Here is a 26,202-nt window from a genome sequence, read left to right as displayed (position 1 = left end):
TCTAGCCTCTCCTCCCACAAGAGTGCAGACCACAAACCTTCTTAATGTAAAATAACTGGCCTGAAGCCCAAGTGCTTAAACCAGAACTAATGCGCTTTTAGAATAACAGACACTGAGCCTTCAATCAGCAATTTCCCAACTTAGAAGGATGTAAGCTACCTGTCCTGCCACAACAATGCAGTCCACAAACCTTTAATGTGAAACAACTGGTCTGAAGCCCAAGTGCTTAAACCAAAAGGCTTTGAATAACAGTTTCAATTGAATCGGGCTACTACCAAGCAGTAATAACTGTAGCACAATAATACAATTGAGTACTTTTTAAGAAGCACAGGCAAAATAAGGTAATCAAGTGGGAAGAAACACAATTACAGTAAAAGCAGATGAATAAAGTGCAATTTTTTTTATAACAATAGAAAATGAGCAAACTGATTTAAACAAATTACTCAATTAACCAGTAAAACCCCCCCAAAACTGAGCCCTGTTCCAGCAGTCTTCAATCAGACAAGTTCTAACTGCACACTACTGCCACTAGGGTGCAGGGGAACCTTCAAAAAATATGGCCTGGATTAGTGCTCAAGTTTATACAAACAAAGCTAGATTCAGCAGGCCTGAATCTAGTGTATGCTACAGCAGACAAGGTGCACCAATATCATTAAAACAGTTCAAATAAGCAGGCACAGTAAGCCTTTTGCCAGAAATTCCCAGCTCAGAAGGGCAGAAACTAGCCTCTCCTCCAATAAGAGTGCAGACCACAAACCTTAATGTAAAATAACTGGCCTGGAGCCCAAGGGCTTAACCAGAACTAATACACTTTTAGAATAACGGACACTGAGCCTTCAATCAGCAATTCCCAACTTAGAAGGATGTAAGCTACCTGTCCTTGCCACAATAGTGCAGACCACAAACCTTCTTAGTGTAAAACAACTGGTCTGAAGCCCAAGTGCTTTAACCAAAAGACTTGTTTTTATATATATATATATATATATATATATATATATATATATATATATATATATATATATATATATAAAATAATGGAAAACAAGCAAACTGATTTAAACAAATTACCCAATTAACCAATAAAAAACCTCAGAACTGAGCCCTGTTTAAGTTCAGGGCCTAAGTGGGGTATACCTTCTCAGATGTTCTCTCTCTATTAGGCAGGATGAGCTAATGAGACTAACTAGGATAGAGCTGGGACAGGGCTGAAAAGATGGGAATGGTAGGAGTGTCTGAAATCAAAATATGACTTCACTGTACGCGGTTGAGTAAGTAAATGAGATGGGCCCAGGAGGAGTGTTCAAACACAAATTTACAGGAGGTGCGGTCAATTCCAAAGCCACCAAGATTAATACCAAAACAGGACGAGGGTGGGTGGGGAAAACTAACTGCAGAGACAGAGAGAACTCACAATTTTCAGTGAACAAATAAGCAGGTAAATGCAGTACTATTTTTAACACAATATCCAATGAAACAGTAAAACAGAAAAAATGCAGTACTATCTTATAACACTGCAAGTTTGTACTTATCTCCACTTGTAATAAAGTTGTTGCAGCTCAAGTATGCAACTATTCAGCAGAAATAATTTTCTACTACTACCAACCATCTCAGCCAGAGAATCCCTGAAAATCCTGGGATTTATGGCCTCCTTTATCCCCATGATCCCTCTAGCCAGGATGCACACGAAGTTTCAGTGGGTATTCAGAAATTCTTGGAACCAACATGTTCATCCCTTGGAAACAAATCTTCCTCCTCTTCCTTGCTTAAAAAGGGAACTCGCCTGGTGGATCTCAACTATCACCTTCAATCGAGGGGTGGACTTGCAGATTCCTTCACCCAAGCAGCATCTTTTCACAGATGCATCAGATTTAGGTTGGGGGGGGGGTTATCCTTCATGGTACCATCATCCAGCACAGAGTGCTGGGGGAGTGGACCATTCATGAAAGAAAGGACCACATCAACCTAAAAGAGTTAAGGGCCCTTTTCCTGGCTATACAGGCCTTTCAAGAGATCCTTTTGCCATGCACATAGACTGTCATCACAGACAACATGCCAGTCCTGTGGTACATAAACAGGGAGGAACAAATCCTACCCTGTTTGCAGTCTTGCAATTCAAATCTGGTCCCTGACAGCAGCACTACAGATGTATTTGCAGGCAGTTTACATTCCATCAGAAGACAATGTGATGGCAGACACCCCTGAGCAGGACCTTAACACCCTCCCATGAATGGATGCTTCACAGGGAGGTGTTTCTAGATCTAGTTTGACTGGTGGGTATTCCTCGGGTAGATCTGTTTGCCTCCTCCCAGAACAGACAGATGCCCCTTTTTTGCACAAGGCTTCCTCATCCAGAAGCCTGGAAGGTGGACGCCTTCTTTTCATGGGAGGGAAAGTTCCTTTATGCCTTCTCCCCCATTTCCTTTGATTCACAAAGTCCTCTTGAAAATACAGAAGGACAAACTAAAAAATCCTTTTGGTGACTCCATTCTGGCCACGATATTGGTTTCCCCTACTTTTCCTTCAATCACCACAGGTTACCTCACCGGTTCGACCTACTCTCACAAGACAGGGGGTCTCTTATTCATCCTCACCTTCTCACTCTCATTCTGACCGTCTGGGTGATGAAGTTTTGATTCCCCTTTAGGCACCTATACTCAGAGGACGTACTCAATGTTCTTCAGGAGGCTAGAAAACCAAGTTTTAGGAAAAAATGTTTATTTAAATGGAAAAGATTCATCCATTGGTGCCTTAAGAGTAAACAGGACCCATCTAAAGCTTCTGTTCCAGTGGTCCTCTCTTACCTGTGTGAGTTACCGCATTCATTGTTAACTTATTCTTCAGTAAACTTGCATCTGCTTGCCTTTCCTTGATTTCACCTCTGGCTTCCAGGTTAGATGTCAGTCTGTTTATGAAAGGAGTTCTCCATATTAGACCTCCCCGTAAATCCATTCCCCCACCATGGGATCTTAACTTTGTGCTGGAAAAACTTGCACTAGCTCCCTTTGAGCCAGCCCATTCTTCCTCTCTCAAATTCAGTTCTTGAAAAACAAGTCTTATTAGTGGTTCTCACTTCTACTAGGTGGGTCTCTGAGATCCAAGCCCTTATGGCTTCACCTGCCTACCTTGTTTTCCATAAGGATATGGTTTCCGTAAGAATTAACCCTTCCTTCATGCCAAAAGTAGTTGATGAAATAACCTTAAACCAGATCATAAATTTGCCTGTCTTCTACCCTCAGCCACAGAACTTCTCAGAAGGGACTTTGCATTCCTTGGATGTTCATAGGCAACTGAGCTTCTGCTTACACAAGACCAAATCCTTCAGACAGTCTTATCAAGTGTTTGTCTGCTTTCATCCTAGGGCCCTAGGCAAGGCTGCGTCAAAACAGACTGTTGCCTCTTGGATTTCTAAGGCTATTGCCTTTTGCTATTCCTGTCATGGAAAACAATTGAGTTAATCTGTCAAAGCCCATTGCACCAGAGCTGCTTTCTCTTCAGCAGCCTTTTTCAAGGGTATTGATTATTCTTCTCTTCTGAGGCAGCTACTTGGTCCTCTGTACATACCTTCACCAAGAATTACAAACTGGACTCTATCTCCGGGGCTGTAACAGGGTTTGCTAGGTCTATTCAGCAGGGTCTCCTAGACTCTGCTTCCCTACCTGTACCCCACATTGCTGCCTAGGGAGCTTTGGTACTCTCCCTAAGGTTATGAATACTGCAGCATGAGAGTCGGACGACGTAGAATAGTTGTGTAAGAACTTACCATAACCATAGATGTCCTTCTCTTCAGTGTTGCAATATTCAAACCCACCCACCTACCCCCATCTGTTTTGACCATATTGTAAACTGGGTCTTTTCTCTGACTACTAACTTTTGTCTGGGTGGGGTTTTATACTACCTTTTACTCTTTCTATTCCTGGGGGCTGTCTCAGTGCAGCAGCCAGTTCTGAATTGGGTACGTGCAGACGTCACAGATATAGCCGGTGTCAGTTTGACTCTTGCATTCAATGTCACACACATCTCTGCTTTCAAGACTTTGGTATACTGGCCGGATGTCCGGTGCTGCAAGCAGCAAACTCCCAAAGGTTAAGAATACTGCAACACAGAAGAGGACATCTATGGATGTTCATCGTGCATACAGCTGCAGTCATAACAGATGGGTTATCCTGCCGTCAGGCGGGTCCTCAGTCGGCCGAATTCCAAAGTCTAGGTCCGGCGTCGGTTGTTGTCGCTTCTTCCCTGACGTCAGTGCGACAGGGGTATAAAAGAACCAGCCGACGCCATTTTCTTCAGTCTTTCTTGCCGCGCGGTGCCCGAAGCAGTTCGCAAGTGCCGGTCGGCCAGCTCCTGAGATTACGAAAAATTTGGAAACCGAAGTCGTCTTAAAAGCTAAGTACCCCGTTGGTGAAACTTTTCTTGCCTCAGACCGATGTCAGACAAAGTTAATAATTGTATTTCTTGTGGGAAGCAAATACCGCATAAGGGTTTCCATTCCCTCTGTATACCTTGTTTAGGCCCAGACCACGACGTCTCGGTCTGTCACTTTTGTGCTACCTTCAACAAACGCACTATTAAGCGTCGGGTGGAGTTCGCCCAGCATTTTTTTGGGAAAGCATTTAACTATACCATGTCGTCGGATACTCCGACTCCGGTTTTGTCTAAAAAACACAAAGACCGACACTCGAGGTCCGCGGCCTCTACCGACACCACGCCAAAGCCGACTACACGTGGTCCGGTTCTCAGTGAGGCGCCTACGCAGCCCCTGATTACCGACGACACATCTTTGGCGGTGTCTCCTGTACCAGTCGCAGGCCCCTCGGCCCACACCCCGATTACAGATACCGAAGCCACTCTTGGCGTTGAAACACAGAATGTGGACAGGTCCACCTCCACTCAAGGTGTCTTCAGACCTTCCTCTTCTTTCTCCATCAAGGCTTTCACCAAGTCTAAAGCAATCATGCACCCTAAGAGGCAAGCTACACAGGGCCCATCTCCAGGCCCCATGCCTAAGAAACAGATGCTTAAAATGGTTGAGGATTTAATTACTCTAATCAGAGGTTCTCAGCCACTTCCGGACAAAAGGCCCAGAGTGGAGGAAGATTCCCCCTCCTCTGATCAGGGCTCCATTATTTCGGAACACTCTGATGATCAGGAACAGTCTTACTCCCCTTTTGAAGACTCTGATGCAGAGGAGTCTATTCCTTCTGTATCCCCCCCTGAGGATTACTCATTTGGGGAAACTTTGCATACCTTAAGGGAACACTTCCACTGGGAAGGCCAGGATTATTCAGATTCCAAGAAAAGGCTCAGGGAATTTCTTTTGTTACCCCAGCACAGGCCTCTGGCTATACCTCCTGTCTTGGACATCCTAGATGATGTTTACTCGGAGGCTTGCCTTAACCCGGACTCTCTACCTCCAGCTCCAGTTAAGCCTGACAGGTACTACAGGGTTCCTGGCTCACACCAATTTCTTTACAAAAGCCATGCTGCTGACCTAGAAACCATCTCACAGGGGCCCAAGGGAGTTAAGGCTTCCATTGCCAAAAATCCATTGCCTTCCGAGAGATTCCAGATCCTTAGAAAGGTGGGGAAAAAGGTATATACCTCGGCTACCTTAACCATGAGGGCCTTAAACTGTCAGTTTCATATGCTAAAATACCAACAGTTTCTGTTATCTCAATTGAAAAGTAAAATGTCACAACCTGAACAACCAGACTTGGAGTTGCAGGATTTGATGCATAGTGCAGAACAAGTGGGTAAACATACCTTACAATGTGGTTTTGATGCTCTAGAGGCCTCATGTAGAGCTGCTGTTACAGGCTCAGTCATACGTAGGCATGCCTGGCTCAAGGAACAAGCCTTGCCCTGATCATGTCAAAGCTAAATTACTAGACGCCCCTCTTAAAAAGGATGTACTATTTGGGGCAAATGCTGAGGAAGTATTACGGAAAATGGAGGAAAAAGCTAAATCAATGCAAACTGTGAAAGAATTTCTGCAGGTTCAACCCCCACGTTTTAGTAGAAATTGGCCTTCCAAAAACTGGTCCTTTCCTGCCACAGACGGACCCCAAAGAGGCAGATACAGGCGCCCGAGGGGCAGAGGACAATCACAAGGATCGTACAGAGGCAGACAATGGCAAGCTCCTACACAAAGAGGTGGTGAGGACAACTCACAATCTTTCAGAAAGCAAACCCAATGACTTTCCCCTTTGCAGGCCAACCAGGTCTCAAATGGCAGCCCCCTTAGGAGGAAAGCTGGCATTATTCCCAAAAAATTGGCATGTTGTCACAAAGGACAAATGGATCCTGGACATTATAAACAGAGGCTACAAATTCCATTTTCATACCCTTCCAAAAATGAGAGGCATGCCAAAACTGCCACACAATCAAAGGGCAGAGGCACCAAAGCAAATTTCAGATCTTATAAACATGAAAGCTATTCAAGAGGTACCTGCACATGAACAAGGTCAAGGTTTTTATTCCAGGCTATTTCTGGTGCCAAGGAAGGGAAAAGATTGGAGACCTATTTTGGATCTTTCCATCCTAAACACATTCCTACTGCACAAAATTCAAGATGCTCACTCTACAGCAACTTCTTCCCATGCTGGGCAAGGAGTCTTGGCTGGTAACATTGGACCTCAAGGAGGCATACCTGCATGTCCCAATCAGACAAAATTGCAGAAGATACCTCAGATTTCTTGCAGGTTCAACCCATTATCAATTCTCTGCATTGCCCTTTGGCTTATCTACTGCGCCCAGAGTATTCACGAAATGCCTGGCATCAGTAATTGCCTTCTGCAGACTTCAAGGGATACAAATTTACCCTTATTTGGACGACTGCCTGATCCAAGCACATTCTTCTGAAACATCTGGCTTGTGTAATAATGTTATTAAACTCTCTGGGATACACAGTCAACAAAGAGAAATGAAGGCTAATACCCTCTCGGAATATAATTTTCCTGGGTGCCAATTTGGACACAAACACCCAGATGGCCTACCTCACGCCAGAGAAGCAGGGGCAACTAATTCAATATTTCAGAACACTGGCAAATTGCACCAGGCTGACTGCAAGGAAAATCCTGCAGGCTCTGGGATTCATGGCATCTTGCATCTTACTAATCCCATGTGCAAAGCTGCATATGAGAAAACTACAATGGTACCTAAAAAACATATGGTCTCAACACAGCCACAGTTTGGAAACAATAATACCACTAATTCCATGTCTGCAAAAGGAATTTCTGTGGTGGGCTCAAGCATGTCAAACAAACACAGGTCTTCCATTCAGCAAGCCTCAAGCAAATCAAGCCATCACAACAGACGCCTCGGACTACGCCTGGGGGGCGCACATGACAGACTCATTCAGGTCAAATGGTCCCAAAAAGAAAAGCACCTTCACATCAATCAAAAAGAAATGCTAGCAGTAATAAATGCTATTATAGCTTTCAAGGACCTTCTACAACCAGGTCAACTATTGATAAGAACGGACAACACCACAGTTATGTGGTACATAAACAAGCAGGGAGAAACACATTCTTATCCCCTATGCAGACTTGCCATGTCACTTTGGAACATGGCCATGGACTTACAAATGGAACTACAAGCACAGTACTTGCCAGGCAAGGAAAACACGCTGGCAGACAACCTAAGCAGGAATATGACAGATCCACACGAATGGAAGTTGCATCCAAAAGTTTTTACAGAAATAATACAAGAATGGGGAAGGCCAGACATAGATCTCTTTGCCTCCCACAAAAATCATCATTTGACAAAATTCTGCTCGAGGATCTTCCATCCAAAGGCCTGGAGAGTGGACGCGCTCTCTTTCAGTTGGACATCAATGACAGTTTATGCCTTCCCGCCTCTTCCTCTGCTGCCCAAACTCCTATTGAAGACCAGAGCAGACAGACCAAAGATGATCCTCATTGCTCCGGACTGGCCAAGGCAACACTGGTACCCACTCCTGAGGAGCCTGATGCATTCCCCTCCATGGACCCTGCCTCTAATGCCTCTTCTTCTGACTCAGCACAGCTTCAAAACTCTTCAGTGTCAGCTAAAAACACTCAATCTAGCCGCATGGAAGATTCCTTAGCATCACAGCAGGCCCTACTCTCCAAGGAGGTGCAGGATGTCATTTTGGAGGCCAGAAGGCCATCAACTAGAAAAGCTTACTCCGCAAAATGGAAACGTTTTTGTGTCTGGAATGAGAAAAAGGGCCTGAACCCTGGAAAACTGAATTTACCTCAAATACTACAATATTTGGCTGAACTGCTAAGCAGTGGACTTTCGTTCTACTCCATCAAAATCCATGCCTCAGCCATTTCTGCACAATACAACACTGATCCTCCTTTATTCTCTCACCCTCTTTTAAGACCGTTCCTCAGAGGGGCTAAGAATTTAAGACCTCCAAGGAAACAACCAATACCTGCTTGGGATCTCAATTTCATTCTGGAAAAACTGACTTTGCCACCTTTTGAGCCAGCTGCCTCATCAGACTTGCAATATTTGTCCTGGAAAACAGCTTTCCTTCTGGCTATCACTTCAGCTCGTAGAGTTTCAGAACTACAGGCTCTCATGGCTGTCCAGCCTTTTATCTTCCATCAGGACAGAGTTTCCTTACGAACCAACCCGTCCTTTATGCCTAAAGTGGTATCCAGGGTAGCTTTAAATCAGGCCATACATTTACCTACTTTTTATCCCAATCCTCAAAACAAAGGAGAGAGAGATTACTACATTCCTTGGACATCCACAGGTTACTGCGTTATTTGGACAGAACAAAACTTTTCAGAAAATCAGAACAGCTCTTTGTGGCCTATGCGGTAGGAGCTCAAGGAAAGCCAATTTCCAAACAGACAATCTCAAAATGGATAGCCCACTGCATACGCTTTTGCTATTCCTTTCATGGCAAAACTGTACCTACAGGCATTAGAACTCATTTCACCAGGGCCACCTCTGCAGCCTTCCTCAGAGGAGTTCCTACCAAGGATATTTTGGAAGCAGCCACTTGGAGTTCTGTGCATACCTTCTCCAAACACTACAACCTACCATTATACTCCAAATCTAGAGCAGGCTTTGCCACTGCAGTCTTGCAGGGCATTTTGGCTCCTCCTAGTTCCACCTAGTGCCTACCACCCCTTTCTTAGCTTTGGGATTCTACCCATCTGTTATGACTGCAGCTGTATGCACGATTAACATAGTACAGTTTTATACCTACCATAAATGTAGATGTTCGAGTGCTAATACAGCTGCAGTCCAGGTTTCCCTCCCTCCTTCCCCTCAAGGGGTATTCTTTTATGGTGTATTTGCTTGCAACTACTGTTTTTTGATTATATTGCATTGCATTACTACATAATTTTATGTATTGCCTTCCTTCTGGGGGCACCTGACATCTGGGGCAAGAAAAACTGAAGAAAATGGCGTCGGCTGGTTCTTTTATACCCCTGTCGCACTGACGTCAGGGAAGAAGCGACTACAACCGACGCCGGACCTAGACTTTGGAATTCGGCCGACCAAGGACCCGCCTGACGGCAGGAGAACCCATCTGTTATGACTGCAGCTGTATTAGCACTCGAACATCTACATTTATGGTAGGCACAAAACTGTACTTTTTTGATATCTCAGCTGAAAAGCAAAATGACACGACCAGAACAACCAGATTTAAAAGAGTTGCAGGATTTGTTGCATGGTGCAGAGCAAGTGGGTAAACATACCTTGCAGTGTGGTTTTGATGTTTTAGAGGCCTCATGTAGAGCTGCTGTTACGGGGTCTGTTATACGTAGGCATGCTTGGCTCAAAGAGCAAACCTTACCAGATCATGTCAAAGCTAAATTATTAGATGCACCTCTTCAAAAAGATGTATTGTTTGGTGTTAAAGCAGAGGAGGTGCTAAAGAAAATGGAGGAAAAAGCGAAATCAATGCAAACAGTGAAAGATTTCCTGCAGGTACAGCCTCCACGTTTCAGCAGAAACTGGCCTTCAGAAAATTGGTCCTTTCCAGCCACGGACAGACCTCAAAGGCAGATACAGGCGTCCAAGGGGTAGAGGGCAACCTCAAGGATCTTTCAGAGCCAGACAGTGGCAAGCACCAACCCCAAGAGGTGGAGAAGATAGATCACAGTCTTTCAGAAAACAGACACAATGACTTCCCCCTACACCTGCCAAGCAAAGCTTTAATGGCAGCACCTTTGGGCGGAAAACTGACATTATTCTCAAAAAATTGGCATATTGTTACAAAAGACAAATGGATTCTGGACATTATAGACAGAGGCTACAGGTTCCACTTTCACACCCAAATGAGAGGCATGCCAAACCTGCCACAAAATCAAAGGGCTGAGGCACAAAAACAAATTTCAGCTTTCATGGACATGAAAGCAATTCAAGAGGTACCTGCAAAAGAACAAGGTCAAGGGTTTTATTCCAGACTATTCCTGGTACCAAGGAAAGACAAAGATTGGAGACCTATCTTAGACCTATCCATCCTAAACACATATCTACAGGTGCCAAAATTCAAGATGCTCACATTACAGCAGCAGCTTCCCATGCTGGGCAAGGAGTCTTGGCTGGTAACATTGGACCTCAAGGAGGCATACCTGCATGTCCCTATCAGACAAGATTGCAGAAGATACTTCAGATTTCTTGCAGGTTCAACCCATTACCAATTCTCTGCATTGCCCTTAAGCCACTGCGCCCAGAGTGTTTACGAAATGCCTGGCATCAGTAATCGCCTTCTGCAGACTACAAGGGATACAAATCTACCCATATCTGGACGACTGCCTGATCCAAGCGGACAGCAAGGACATACTACTGCAGCACCTGGCGTTTGTAATAAAATTGTTTAACTTCCTGGGATTCACAGTCAACAAAAAGAAATCAAAACTAATACCCTCTCAACAAATAATTTTCCTGGGTGCCAACTTGGATACAACCACCCAGATGGCCTACCTCACGCCAGACAAGCAAGGGCAACTGTCTCAATACTTCAGAAAAATGGCAACTTACACCAGACTAACTGCAAGGAAAGTCCTGCAGGCTCTGGGATTCATGGCATCTTGCATCCTACTTATCCCATGTGCAAAGCTGCATATGAGGAAACTTCAATGGTACCTAAAAAACTTATGGTCTCAACACAGCCACAGCTTGGAAGCAATTATACCACTCATTCCATGCCTTCAAAAGGAATTTATGTGGTGGGCTCAAGCTTGCCAAAGAAACACAGGTCTTCCTTTCTGTGTACCTCAAGCAACTCGAATCATCACAACAGACGCCTCAGACTATGCATGGGGAGCACACATGACAAATCAGTGCATTCAGGGAAAATGGGCACGAAAAGAGAAGCTCCTTCACATCAATCAAAAGGGAATGCTAGCCATGCAAAAGGCTATTATGACCTTTAAAGACCTACTGCATCCAGAACAGACAACACCACAGTGATGTGGTATATAAACATACAGGGGGGAACTCATTCATACCCCCTGTGCAGGCAAGCCATGACCCTATGGAACACAGCACTGGAATTGAAAATTCAACTACAGGCACAATTCTTGCCAGGGAAGGAAAACACACTGGCAGACAACCTAAGCAGAAATATGACCGATCCACACGAATGGAAGTTGCATCCCCAAATTTTCACAAAGATAACTCAGGCATGGGGACAGCCAGACATAGATCTCTTTGCTACCCACAGAAATTGGCAGTTGAAAAAATTTTGTTCAAGGACCTATCATCCACAGGCTTGGAAAGTGGACGCACTTTCCTTCAATTGGGAAACATTGACCGTCTATGCCTTCCTGCCTCTTCCACTGCTGCCCAAAATTCTATTAAAAGCCAGAGCAGAGATGCCGAAAATGATTCTCATTGCTCCAGACTGGCCAAGGCAACACTGGTATCAGCTCCTGAAGAGCCTGACACATTCCCCACCATGGATCCTACCTCTAGTCCCTCTTCTGTTGTCCCAGCACAACTACAAAACTCTTCACAGCCATCTCAAGACTCTAAATCTAGCTGCATGGAGAATTCCTTGATTTCTCAACAGTTTCTCCTCTCCAAGGAGGTGCAGGATGTCATCTTGGAGGCCAGAAGACCTTCTACTAGAAAGGCCTACTCCGCCAAATGGAAACTATTTTGTGCCTGGAATCAAAAGAAGGGACAGAATCCTTGGGTAATAAATATACCTCAAATTTTACAGTACCTAGCTGAGATGTTGAACAATGGACTTTCTCCTCCAAGATCCACGCTTCAGCCATTTCTGCACAATACAACACAGATCCTCCTTTATTCTCTCATCCTCTCTTAAGGCAGTTCCTCAGAGGGGCAAAGAATATAAAACCCCCAAGGAAACTACCAGTCCCTGCTTGGGACCTCAACTTCATATAGGAAAAGCTGATCCTTCCTGCCTTCGAGCCAGCTTCTTCATCAGAGTTACAGTACTTGTTATGGAAAACAGCCTTTCTTCTGGCTATCACCTCGGCTCGCAGGGTTTCAGAGCTACAGGTCCTCATGGCTGTGCAACCATTCATCATTTTCCATCAGGACAGAGTTTCCTTACGAACCAACCCTACCTTTATGCCAAAGGTAGTATCCAGTGTAGCTTTGAATCAGACTATCCACTTACCTACCTTTTATCCTAATCCACAAAACAAAGGGGAAAGACTACTACATTCCTTGGACATTCACAGGCAACTTCGTTATTATTTGGACAGGACAAAGCCATGGAAATCTGAGCAACTCTTTGTGTCCTATGCTGCAGGTGCTCAAGGAAAGGCCATTTCCAAACAGACAATTTCAAAATGGATAGCCCACTGCATACGCTTTTGTTACTCATTTCATGGAAAAACTGTGCCTGCATGCATCAGATCCCACTCCACCAGAGCCACAGCTACCTCTGCAGCCTTCCTCAGGGTGGTTCCTACCAATGATATTTTGGTAGCAGCCACCTGGAGTTCAGTGCATACTTTCTCCAAGCACTATCACCTCCCACTATACTCTAAATCTAGAGCGGGCTTTGCCACAGCACTGCAGGGCATCCTAGCCCCTCCTAGTTCCACTTAGTGCCTACCACCCTTACTTAGCTTTGGGATTCTACCCATCTGTTATGACTGCAGCTGTATGCACGATGAACATAGTACAGTTTTGTACCTACCATAAATGTAGATGTTCGATTGCTCATACAGCTGCCGTCCAGGTTTCCCTCCCTCCAACCCCTCTTAGGACAGGCCTTATGACAGACCCTTTTCATATAACCTTTTGGGGTACTCTTTTATGGTGTATTTGCTTGCAACTACTGTTTTTTGATTTATCAACATTGCATTTTTGCATAGCATTGTTTGCCTTCCTTCTGGGGGCAAGAAAAACTGGAGAAAATGGCGTCCGCTGCCTCTTTTTATACCCCTGCCGCACTGACGTCAGGGAGGAAGCGACGACAACAGACGCCGGACCTAGACTTTGGAATTCGGCCGACCGAGGACCCGCCTGACGGCAGGATAACCCATCTGTTATGACTGCAGCTGTATGAGCACTCTAACATCTACATTTATGGTAGGTACAAAACTGTACTTTATGGTAAGTTCTTGCACAACTATTCTTTCTTCACAGTGGACTTAGAGATACAGGGATAGTGGTGTACTTTCCAAAGGAAAAAACATATGGAAACATTGGTCTTGATATAAGGACTCAGAACCTACAGGGAGTTGTAGAATGAGGATGCCTTGCAGGTGATGACAACACACTGCAGTCATATGGTATGTAAATAAGCAGTGAGGTGGGGTGTTACCCAGGTAGACATATTTGCAGCCCAAGATCACAAGTAGATTAATGACTTTTGCTGTAGAATCCCTTGTATGGGGTCACTGGCAGTAGATGTTTTTTTCCATTGATTGGACAGGTCTGTTTTTCTATGCATTTGCTATGATCTCCTTTGCCCTGTGGTGGTGATGGTGGGGTGATAGAGACTGGCCCAGGATATTACTTGCATCGTTTTGACCCAAGCAGCATTAATTTTCTCTGATCGTGGAAGTGTCTAAGGTGGGAGTGTCACATGCTTATGACAAGTGGTGGACCCAAGCAAAGCAGTTCTTGATGTACCCCCATTCAGTTGATAGTGCAGCTGACTGCATGCTGAAAGTCATTATGAAGGTAAAGAAGGTAGCCAATAGGAAGTCCTACATATTCAAGCAAAGCAAGTTATGAAAGTTCACCTGTCGGACATTTCAGCCAGCCTTCCTGTAGATCCACTTGTCTCCTGCTCTTGCATCGGTAAACCAGTTCATCAAGGTAGTGCTGCATCTTGGATCAGTTAGGAAAAATGCAACTTTCCTGCTTCCTGAACTGTGCGCTAAAAGGACTTGCACAAATTCCTTTAGAACTAGCGTAGTTCGCATCTCTAAAAAATTTTTAACGTGGACATTTTCTCCTCTTATGGTCATCACATGCCACATATGCTAGGATAGTGTCAGAACTACTGGCTTGGATATGCATGGAGCTTTTTTTAGTCATCCACAATGATAGGTCCAGTCTTTGAAACAGCCCTTGCTTCACGACTAAAGTAGGTTAGGGCATCTTCAGCAAGGCTGATATATGTTAGTTGTTTTTTTTTTTTTAACCAGTCCTCAGTCATAGTCGTAGTGTAAAAAAATCCTTCATTCTGTATGTTCACAGACTGCTCTGATATTGCATCCATAGAATTTGGCAAATTAGAAAATATAACCCCCCCCCCCCCCATTTAAATAGAAATGTCCATGCAAGCAGTTCTAAAGGGACTTTTCTGTGCATCCAGTGTTCATCACAGGAGAAGCCGTTTCCAGACCCAGTTAGAGCTCCTAGTACCAAGGACAATGCAACCACAGTAGCATTCTTAAAAAGAGTAGATAACTTGAGCCATTTTGTAAGCCGTCACATGGACATCTGTTTTCACCTTTAACATGGGCTGCCTATTCAGTTTAGCGCAAGGGCAGGCTTTGCTAGAGAAGTCTTGCAAGCCATGCTGAGCACTAGGAGTCCTATTGGTATTAAGAGCTACTGCAGCAGTGGTCTAAATGAAGAACATATTATAAGCACTGCCATGCTCCTCCTTTTGTGCTGTTTGTTTTTATGCAATAGTCAGTTCTACCTTGGCCTGATAAGGCTCTTGCATTGGCTTTTGGCAAGAAAGCTCGAAGATAGTATCGGCAGGCACCCTTCTTATACTGACATGCTCTGATATGCCAGGGATTTGCATGTATGTTTTGCTGAGGGGAATGGATCCTGAGCTGGTGAAATCATGCCACATTTAACGAGGAGGCACAGCAAATATTTCCCAGTAATAGGAACGGCTACAACAGTAACCTATTGAAGCATGTGCCGTTATGGTAAGTTGCCTACACAACTGTAATTTTTTTTTTTTTTGTTCTTTTTTATATAATGTTTGTGTATTTAAAGTTTATAATGCTGGGTGGGATTTCATTACTAACTGGCCTTATGATTTTGTACAGCGGAAGCCATACATGGTACATCTCTACTTAGTGGTAGACCCTTGACCAGTATTTTACTTCAAAAAAAAAAAAAAAAACTTCACAATGTTTAGATGGATACCATGGAATGTGGGATTTTAAGTATTTGCCTGAGCTACCATTATTTCAAGTGGATATATCCTTCTGCTCAGTTTCTATATACTTCTGGGGTGCTGCTTTTTTAATCAGTCATCCCCTCCCAAAAAAATTGCAGTGGCGCATCATGTTCCTGTCATTATTTGAATATAAATCCAGCTACCTGATGGGGAATCTTCTGACAGTTGTGCAGACCTGCTGGTCCACTAATCCTTCAACTCTCAGCATAATTATGCAGTAGCAGAATGTTAAGTAGAATAGTGGAGGAGATGAAAAAGAAGCTTTGTAGAGTTGCAATTTAAAATGATTGAGTTGTGTAAATTACTGTTTTTATTCAATGCCTTTAAAATCTTTAAATTGAATAGAATGGGGTATGGCCCACCAGCATCTACACCCTCTTCCAGAGCAGCACTGGATACCACCCGCACCTGGTACTGTGGACCTGATGCCTCAAGCTGAAGATGGTAGCACTAGAGGTAGTGGAGATTTTGTTCAAGATGATGGACAAATGTTTGGACAGAACAATCTTGGCTTTGGAGGACAACCTGCAAACTTTGGAATGGCTCCAATGCCCATCAATCAATTTGATTATCAGGTAAACCATATTTTTTGCTAAACAGTTTATCTGATGTTGTCATGCTTCATTCATTCATTGATTAGTGGGGCTCTGTTCCGACTCCTCTGAACCAGTGTTGCCATTATACAGCTCGTGCCAGCCAACTCTCGAGTCAAGACTAATCATAATGCCCCCTCTCCATTAACGTAGATCTCGTTTGCCGCTCTGATAAGACGCATCAGACGATATTCTGCAGCTAAGTGCTTAATTTGTTCTATTTTTCTATATATAGCTTCTTCATTTTATAGAGCACTTTGTATCTCTGTTGTATTATCTAGTGTGGTGTGTTTTGTGTGTAAATCATCTCTACTCTTGTTACCTTTTGGTAGTTTTGTTACCATCGTTGGTAATTTTTACTCCCCCTACTTTCCTTTTACCTCTCGGTAATATCTTCATAATATTGCTGGTATTTTCTTTTGGTTTACCTTTATAGGTATTTCTCCCTATCATTGTTGGTAGGTTTTTCTTATTTCCTGTAGAGTGTGTGTGTGTGTGTGTGTGTGTGTGTGTGTGTGTGTGTGTGTGTGTGTGTGTGTGTGTGTGTGTGTGTGTGAGATATGCCTTTAAATTGGCGGACATCTGGGTTTAAGCAGTGCCAGGATTGTGGAAGAAAGATGCCCAACTCTTGATGGGCATCTTTCCTGTGTATATTGCTTGGGTGTGCCCAGTCTAGACACCATTTGTAAGATCTGTCAAGGCTTTAGTTTTAGAACATTGGCTGAGTGACAAAATAAGCTTATTTTGAAGAGGGTATTAAAATCCTCCTTTGGCAAAGCCCTTTCTAAGCCAGAGTCTTCAAAAATTTACCCAAAAAAGAGAAGTCAGTCAGTGATGACCTCACCATTGGCACCGGACTCCAGAGGCATAAGTCTCCGGTTCTGTCATCCTCTTTGGAACCAAAGAGTAAGGTACCAAAACTTGTGAAATTGCCTTTGGCACTGACAGTTGCAGTCTCATCAGTACCAACGGTACCTGCACAATCTTGACTACCTTGGCACAGACTGTCTTTGTCGGCGCATCCTACTCTAGTACAACTTTCCCATCTGCTCCGCAGCAGACAGTGCTGAAGATCAAAGCATTTGTACCTCCCAGAACAAGGTACTTCCTACTCCATAGACCCCATTTTGAGTCAACTTCCCCAGTACATTTGTGGATAGGCCTGAGTCTCTCCCTCAGGGATGTTGGTCTGTTCGACCAGAAGTCTTTGAGATGATGTGGTGAGATTAGTGGATCAGCTTTTGGCGGCCAGGGGTCTTCCCACACCAGTTCAGACCTCCCTCCCTCATGGAACTGAGGTTTTATTCTCCCAGGACTCTCACTTATATTCCTCTTCCAACCTCCCTTTTTGAGTTTGGAGCCCGGCAATTAGATTACCCTCATCTCCAGCTGCTACAGTACTAACAGAAGCTCCTTCTTCGGTACCGGGATTGGCTCTTATCTTCGGCTCCTTTGGAACCAGTAGACTCATGAGGCCGTAGTTCGGCTGTCTGCTCAGAGGGCTTCAGTTCCGTACCAGTTTGTTCAGGGCCGTCCTTGGCTGTCAAAACCCTGGCAGTTTCTGACTCTTTCCAGCTCTGGTTTTGGAGGGTGGTCCGACCCTGGTTTTGAAGTTGTCTTTCTCTGTTCCTCGCTTCCATCCCTCTTGGGTGAGGCTGCTTTCCAGATCATGGAGAGAGAGTTTTAGCTGCGGCGGGCTCTCATCTGGCCCCATGTTCTTTAGAGTGTCACATATTTGTACCTTCTTAACCGCAGCTGTCACCATCTCTCGCATCGCGACAGCAGGCACTGAAATGGCAAGATTCCCCTGTTCAGGGCCTCTCTTCTTAGGAGTCTTCCTTAGAGATCCCCACTGAGGGACCACCCCTTAAGGCTTGCAAAAGGAAGCATCTAGATTCTACAGAAGATGCACTACGATGAAGGTGAGTGTTCCCCCTGATCATGTCTCATTTGGAGACATCGTGGAAATCTTAAAACAGAGAGGTGATTGGAAGTCCACAAACCCATCCTCAGAGGAATGTGTTCTTTCAGGCTTTCATTGCCTGCCCATCTACTTCCCGAGTGACCCCACCCACTGATGACCCTATCAAGCTTATTGCACAGTGGGTCTGAAAGGCTCCTGATTTCATAGAGCCCGATTCCCCGGAGGCTGGACAAAATTTGATCAACCCGAGAAGACGAACCACATTGGAGAAAGGGTTTAACAATAGATGCCATGTTGGTGGCAGCGGCCACCAAAAATGAACCTGCCATAGAGATTCCCGCTGTCCACCCTCATGTGGGTCTCTGATGATGGACAGGTTTGGGAAGTGGGTCTTTGCGTTATCGAGCTTTGCTCTCAGGTCCTTGAATTTCTTGGCACACTTTACTAGATTCCAAAGGGGGCTGATAAAGGAGCTATTGGATAATCTCACCAGAGCTGTGTTTGATGTGGTGCAGATAAAGTTGCCTCTCAGCTTGCCACCCTGGAGTCTATATCGAGCTTGTCCATGTGGCTCATTGCTCATGCCACCAAAGGAAAGACTAGGGCAGCGGTTCCAGGCATCGCTATAAGACATCACACCTGGATGCGCTTATTTGACTTCGCAGAACCTTTCATGCCTTCCTTCGTCAGTGCTGCTATTGACAGATCTTCCTTGTTTGTCCCCAAAGTCATAGAGACACTAGCCAGGTGTGAATAAGATGGAAACTCCCTTTCAACCCTGGGAGTTCGTTTTTCTACTTCTCCGCGATCCTACTCTGGGAATCGGGAGTGAAAAAATTTAGTTTAAAAAGTCCAAAGGGCCCTTTTAAGATGCACTTGGTGAATATTCCCCTTGGGGCAGGGTGCACTCAAGCAGAAGACACCCTCCCCATGTCGGAGGAGGTCTGCAAAATCAGGGCTCCAGAGATTCCTTTTCCGGGCAGCCCTACCAGCGCTCCTGAATGGAGGCCCGATTGCTTAACCTCTGGAAGCAGAAGTGGGAAGATTTTCACTGCACCTCTCAGGCTGGCTATTAACTTTGGATACTTTGATGCAAAGAATTATCACCAGAGGTTACCAAACTCCCTTTTTCTCTCTTTCCAAAGATCCCAAGAAGAGTCCTCTATGTTTCACTGTTGCAGTCATGACTGTAGGGTTCTCCCCTGCTGGCAGGCAGCCCTCGGTCGGCCAGAATCCCAAAGTCTGGGTCCGGCGTTGGCTGTTCAACCATGCTCCCTGACATCAGAGCGCCAGGAGTACAAAGCTGACAGCCGATGCCATCTTCTCCAGTCTTTCTTGCTGTGCGGTGATAGCAGTTCGCAAGTGCCGGTCGGCTGACTCCTGACGAATTTTTCTGATATACTTCAGTCCAAAGATTTTCTTCTCCACTCAAAGCTAAGTACCCCGTTGGGGAAACTTTTTTCTTGCTCCACTCCGATGTCAGAAAAAGTTAATAATTGTATTTCATGTGGGAAGTAAATACCTCATAAGGATTTTTATTCTTACTGTATTCCTTGCTTATGCCCTGACCACGACGTAGCTAGTTGTCGGTTTTGTGCTAGATTCAATCAACGTACAATTAAGCGAAGGTACGATTTTGCTTTTCATTACTTCGGTAGGCGCTTTAACTACAAAATGTCGTCGGATATGGTTCTGGCTACCTGAGTTCACAAACATCGCAAGGATAAAGACAGGCCTCCGAGGTCCAAATCTGATGATAGCGCACAAGCTGAGCCAGCTTCAGGTTCGGCCGTCGTCAGTGAGGCGCTTTTGCAGCCCCTGTCATTGGCCATTTCAGAACCGACGGCCGAAACGGACTCTCATGAGGAGCCAACCAGGCCTTTAAATATTTCTGTTGCAGGACCTTCGGACAATGCTCCTTCGGATGGGTCCGGAGCCGCTGTGCAGGTACCGGCTTCCGAAGGGGTTTTCAGGCCTACTCAGCTTCTAATAAAGGCAAAGCCAAAGACAAAGGCAAAGACTCCATCTAAATCAAAGACTACAACACAGGCCTCTTCTGAACCGACTACAACACAGGCCTCTTCTGAACCGGCTCCCACGTCACAGAAACAGTTACTCAAGATGGCGGAGGATTTACTTACTATGATTAGGGGTTCTCATCCCCCTCCAGATAAAAGGCCAAGGCAGGATGTTTATTATGATTCCTCTGATCAGGCTTCTGTTTCCTCAGTTTCTTCTTCTGATCAGGAATATTCTTTCCCACCTTATGAGGATTCTGATGCTGAGGAATCCATTCCTTCAGCTTCTCCCCCTGAGGATTTCTCTTTTGGGGAAACTTTGCATGAAATGAGGGAACATTTCCACTGGGAAGGACAGGAGTATTCGGAATCTAAGAAAAGACTGAGGGATTTTCTTCTTCTTCCCCAACATAGACCCCTGGCTATTCCTCCAGTTTTGGATATTGTGGATGATGCCTTTTCGGAGGCTAACTTAACCCCTGATTCTTTTCCTCCTGCTCATGTTAAGCCTGATGGATATTACAGGGTTCCTGATTCCCATCAGTTTTTATACAGGAACCCTTCTGCTGACCCTGAAACCATTTCTCAGGGTCCTAAGGGAGTTAAGGCCACTACTGCCAAAAATCCCATTCCTACTGAAAAGGATTCTCGATCCTTAGAAAGATGGGGCAAAAAGGTGTACACTTCTGCTACTTTGTCCATTAGGGCTTTAAACTGTCAGTTTCATATGCTAAAATACCAGCAATTTCTCTTTGTCTGTTTTAAAACAAAAGCTTACTTCCATTTCTGCCTGTGCAGATGATAAGGAATTACATGACTTATTGCATGCCACTGAACAAGTTGGGAAGCATGGTTTACACTGTGGATTTGATGCCTTGGAGGCTTCTTGTAGGGCTGCGGCCTCTGGCACAGTCATTAGAAGGCATGCATGGCTAAAGGAACAAAATTTGCCTGAACAAGTAAAGGCTAAATTATTGGATGCTCATGTTCAGCATAATGTTTTGTTTGGATCAAAAGCTGAAGAGGTGATTAAAAAGATGGAGGATAAGGCTAAATCCATGCAAACAGTTAAAGATTTCTTACAAGTACAGCCACCTAGATTTAGCAGGAATTGGCCTTCTAAAAATTGGTCCTTTCCCACTTCAGACAGGCCTCAGAGGGGTAGATATAGACGCTCCAGAGGAAGGCCTCAAACACAAGCTTCTTATAGACCAAGACAGTAGACTGCTTCCACCCCTAGGGGAGGAGAGGACAGGTCACAAACTCAAAGGAAACAGACTCAATGACTCCCTCTGTTGGGCCACAGGAACTTCTTGCCTGGAAGCCCCTCTCGGAGGAAAACTCTCTCTTTTTTTATCAAAATTGGACTCAAATAACCCAAGACAAGTGGGTTTTGGATGTGGTTTTAAGAGGTTACAAATTCCATTTTCATACCTTGCCAAGGCCAAGCGGATGGCCAGACCTTCCAAAACATCAGTGGACGGAGGCCTTAAACCAGGTGGAAGCTCTTTTGGCTATGAATGCCATAGAACTGGTTCCACTTTCAGAGATGGGAAAAGGTTTTTACTCAAGGCTCTTTCTAGTCCCAAGGAAGCAAAACTCATGGAGACCCATTCTGGATCTGTCTGTCTTGAACACCTTTCTAGAGATTCCAAAATTCAAGATGCTTACTCTACAGCAGCTACTTCCAATGCTGTCCAAAGATGCATGGATGGTAACTTTGGATTTAAAGGAGGCATATTTACACATTCCCATCAGGCAGGATTGCAGAAAATACCTCAGGTTCAAGGCCGGATCGAGGCACTTTCAATTCTCTGCGCTGCCCTTTGGATTGTCTACTGCGCCCAGGGTCTTCACCAAATGCCTGGCTCCAGTAGTAGCTTACTGCAGACTCAAGGGAATTCAAATTTACCCTTATCTGGACGATTGTCTAATTCAGGCAGACAGCAAGGATGTCTTACTCCAACATCTAGAATTTGTACAGAACCTCCTCAAGTTCCTGGGATTCTCTGTAAACATAAAGTCAAATTTGACACCATCACAACAGATGACTTTTCTGGGTGCACTTCTAAACTCCACAACCCAGATGGCATTTCTGACGTCCGAAAAACAATTACAGCTGGCTTCAACTTTCAGAACCTTGGCAACTTTAACTCAACTATCTGCAAGGAAATTCCTGCAGGCTTTGGGTTACATGGCCTCCTGCATCCTTCTAGTACCATATGCAAGACTACACTTGAGGAAAATACAGTGGTACCTAAAAAGTGTATGGTCTCAGCATTACCACAGTTTAGACATACTGATCTCCGTCCTTCCTTGCCTTCAAAAGGAATTTCTTTGGTGGTCCAGGACATGTGCTCTAAACAAAGGGAAACCCTTCCGTCTGCCTCCGGCCACTCAGATTCTAACCACGGACGCCTCGGATTATGCTTGGGGAGCCCATTTTCAGGGCAATTGTCTGCAGGGCCTTTGGACAAAGGATCACAAGTACCTGCATATCAACTTAAAGGAAATGTTAGCCGTTCAGAAAGCTCTATTGGCCTTCAGGAATAATACGGACAGACAACACCACAGTTATGTGGTACATAAACAAGCAAGGGGGATCTCATTCCTACCCCCTTTGCAGACTAGTCATGGATCTATGGAACACAGCTCTAGCTTGCAGTCTGGATCTTCAAGCTCAGTTTCTACCAGGGAAACAAAACTTCCTGGCAGACAGTCTGAGCAGAAATCTTTCAGATCCACACGAGTGGATGCTGGACACCAAAATATTCAGGATGATAACAGCAGTCTGGGGATGTCCTCACATAGACCTCTTTGCATCCCATCTCAATCATCAACTACAGAATTTTTGCACCAGGACTTTCCACAGAGAAGCTTGGAAAGTGGATGCCCTGTCATTCAGTTGGAGGAACCTCTTGGGATATGCCTTTCTGCCTCTTCCTGTTCTTCCTCTGGTTTTATTGAAGATAAAACAGGACAAGCCCAAGATGATAATCTTGCTGGCTCCAAATTGGCCTCGGCAATTTTGGTATCCAACTCTAAAAAACCTTTGCCTGGAGCCCCCTTGAGTTTTACCTCAGTCTCCGAACCTTCTGTCCCAACATCAGGGTCAGGTTCTACATTCTCATGTCAGAACTCTCAGCCTGGCGGCTTGGTTAATCCAAGGCCTTTGTTTTCTTCTTTCCAGGTTATGGATGTCATTTTAGAAGCCAGACGTCCTAGCACTAGAAAATCTTATGCAGGAAAATGGAAACGATTTTGTTCCTGGATGCAGGCTCAGGATTCTGATCCTCTTCTTCCTAACATTACTTTAATTTTACTTTACTTGACAGATCTCTTACATAAGGGTCTCTCTTTCTCTTCCATTAAGATACATGCCTCTGCTGTTTCTGCTCATTATAATACAGACCCTCCCATGTTTTCCCACCAGCTCATGAGACAGTTTCTCAGAGGAGCTAAGAACTTAAGACCTCCTAGATCTCCTATTCCTGCTGGGGATCTCCACTATGTTTTGGAAAAACTAACCTTGCCTCCTTTTGAGCCTGCTGCCTCTTCTGACATCAAGTTTTTATCTTGGAAGACAGCTATCCTGTTAGCCCTAACCTCTGCCAGGAGAGTTTGAGTTACAAGCTCTTATGGCTGTGGAACCTTATATTATTTTTCATCAGGACAGGGTATCTTTGAGGACTAATCCTACCTTCATGCCTAAGGTGGTTTCCAAAGTGACTTTAAATCAAACTATCCATTTGCCAACCTTTTTCCCCACTCCTCAAAATAAAGGGGAAAGGATCTTGCATTCCTTGGATGTACACAGGCAACTAAGTTTTTACCTGAACAGAACCAAGGACATCAGAAAATCAGAACAACTGTTTGTTTCTTATGCTTCAAGTTCCCAAGGTAAAGCCATTTTAAAACAGACCATTTCTAAATGGATTGCTCATGGAATCAGATTTTGTTGTTCTCACCATGGAAAGCAAATCCCAGGGGGTATACGGACTCATTCCACCGGAGCTGCTGCCACTTCTGCGGCCTTCCTCAGGGGAGTTCCTACCAAAGACATTTTGGAAGCTGCAACTTGGAGTTCAGTGCATACTTTTTCTAAGCAGTACAATCTACCTCTCTACTCTAAGTCTAGGGCAGGCTTTGCCTCTGCAGTCTTGCAGGGCCTTTTAGCCGCCCCTTCTTCTTTATGACCACCTCCCTTTCTTTCAGCTTTGGGATTCTACCCTACAGTCATGACTGCAACAGTGAAACACGATGAACATAGTACAGTTGTGTACACCTACCATGAATGTAGATGTTCGAGTCTTCACTGTTGCAGTCTGGGTTTCCCTCCCTCCTGTCCCCTCTTATTTTTACTTTTGTGTATTTCCTTTTTTTCACCATTCTTCTGAGGTGTATTTGCAAAGGTTATGGGACCTTTTTCATTTTGGGACTCCTGACATCTGGGGCAAGAAAAACTGGAGAAGATGGTGTCTGCTGTCAGCTTTGTACTCCTGGCGCTCTGACGTCAGGGAGCATGGTTGAACAGCCGACGCCAGACCCAGACTTTGGGATTCTGGCCGACCGAGGGCTGCCTGCCGGCAGGGGAGAACCCTACAGTCATGACTGCAACAGTGAAGACACTCGAACATCTACATTTATGGTAGGTGTACACAACTGTACTTTCCACCCAGTCAGAGGGACTAAGCAGCCATAGAAATTCAGAAGCTGCTAGAAGGGAAGCATCTAAGAAGTCCCACCAGCCTGGATTCTTTTTAGTGCCCAAAAAAGATGGGGGACTGGAGACCAGTTTTAGATCTCAGCCTTCTGAACAGTTTCATTCAGCCAACAAGATTCAGGATGGGTCACGGTCCAGTCTATCCTTCCCCTTCTAGAGGAGAATGATTGGATGTGCTCTGTAGTCCTTTAGGACGTGTATTACCACATAAAGATGGACAAACGTTCCAGAAGGTTCCTCTGCTTCCATCTGGGAGCCAATCATTTCCCATTCAGAGTGCTGCCTTTGGTCTTGCCACAGCCCCCAGGGTGTTCGCCAAATGCATGGCAATAGTAACAGCTCACTTGAGGTTATGTGGATTCTGAGTTTTTCCATATCTAGGCGACTGGCTCCTTACCGCCCCAACCATGCATCTATACTGCTTGAAACCCAGACTTCATACTGAACCTCTTTCAGTCCTTGGGAATTGTGATCAACAGAGAGAAGTCACAGTTGATTCTAACACAAGACCTAGAATTTATAGGAGCACACCTCAAAACGATTTCTTGTGTAGCATCTCTAATCCCTTTGTACAGACTACAAAAATTAAGGTCACAAGTACAACAAATCATTTACAAAAACAAGGTACCTGCTCTTGTTCTGCGAGATGTGGGTTTTGTGGCAGTCACCAGTAACTTAAGTGCCCCTCGCAAGGTATCACATGAGGCTGCTTAAATGGCTCTTAGCGCAATGGTTGATACTGACTCAGCCAGTGTCTTTATATATATATATCTTTATCTATATACATATATATATATATATATATATATATATATATATATATATCTATATACATATATATATATATTTATTTATTTATATTAAATCGCTGCAAGAAGGATCTATCCTCCCCACTGCAGTAGTGACCATGGACGCTTCCCAGATCAGGTGGGGGAGACATTATCTGGGAAGAACAGTCTAAGGCACTTGGTCCCCGCAAGAGGCCAATTTGCACATCAGTGTCCTAGAATTGAGGGCAGTGCTTTTGGCACTGAAAGCCTTTGTCTGTCCTTCCTTTGGGTGTGGTTGCAATCCAGTCAGACAACATGTCAGTCTGGTGCATCAGCAAGCAAGGTGGAACCAGATCCTACCCCTTGTGTCGGGAAGCTCTCAGGGATATGGCAGTAGGCTATCACTTCCAATCGCTTTCTAATAGCGATGCATATCCTGGGAAGTTCCAACATGATTGCGGACAAACTGAGTAGATACATCCTCCTGCCTCACGAGTGGTCTCTAAATCCCAAGGTAGTGATAAAAATTTTTTGTCACTGGGGCCAGCGTTGCTGTGATCTTTTCACCTCCCCAATAAACAA

The 26,202-nt window shown here is 44.7% G+C and overlaps 1 protein-coding gene across 5 annotated transcripts in view; it reads left to right on the top strand.

Moving 5' to 3' along the window:
- PNISR (PNN interacting serine and arginine rich protein) overlaps window positions 1-26,202 on the top strand; it is an 873,711-nt gene that overhangs the window by 295,239 nt on the left and 552,270 nt on the right. For all 5 annotated transcript variants that reach the window (XM_044065876.1, XM_044065856.1, XM_044065842.1 and 2 more), the window contains exon 4: window positions 15,938-16,167. In XM_044065876.1, the coding sequence (XP_043921811.1) occupies window positions 15,938-16,167 (230 nt within the window). The remainder of the gene's footprint in view (window positions 1-15,937; window positions 16,168-26,202) is intronic.

Source organism: Protopterus annectens, chromosome 1.part0 (genome assembly GCF_019279795.1).
Source record: "Protopterus annectens isolate FY-2018-M chromosome 1.part0, PAN1.0, whole genome shotgun sequence".
NCBI lineage: Eukaryota > Metazoa > Chordata > Ceratodontiformes > Protopteridae > Protopterus > Protopterus annectens.
This window is presented reverse-complemented; position numbering and strand designations above follow the sequence as displayed.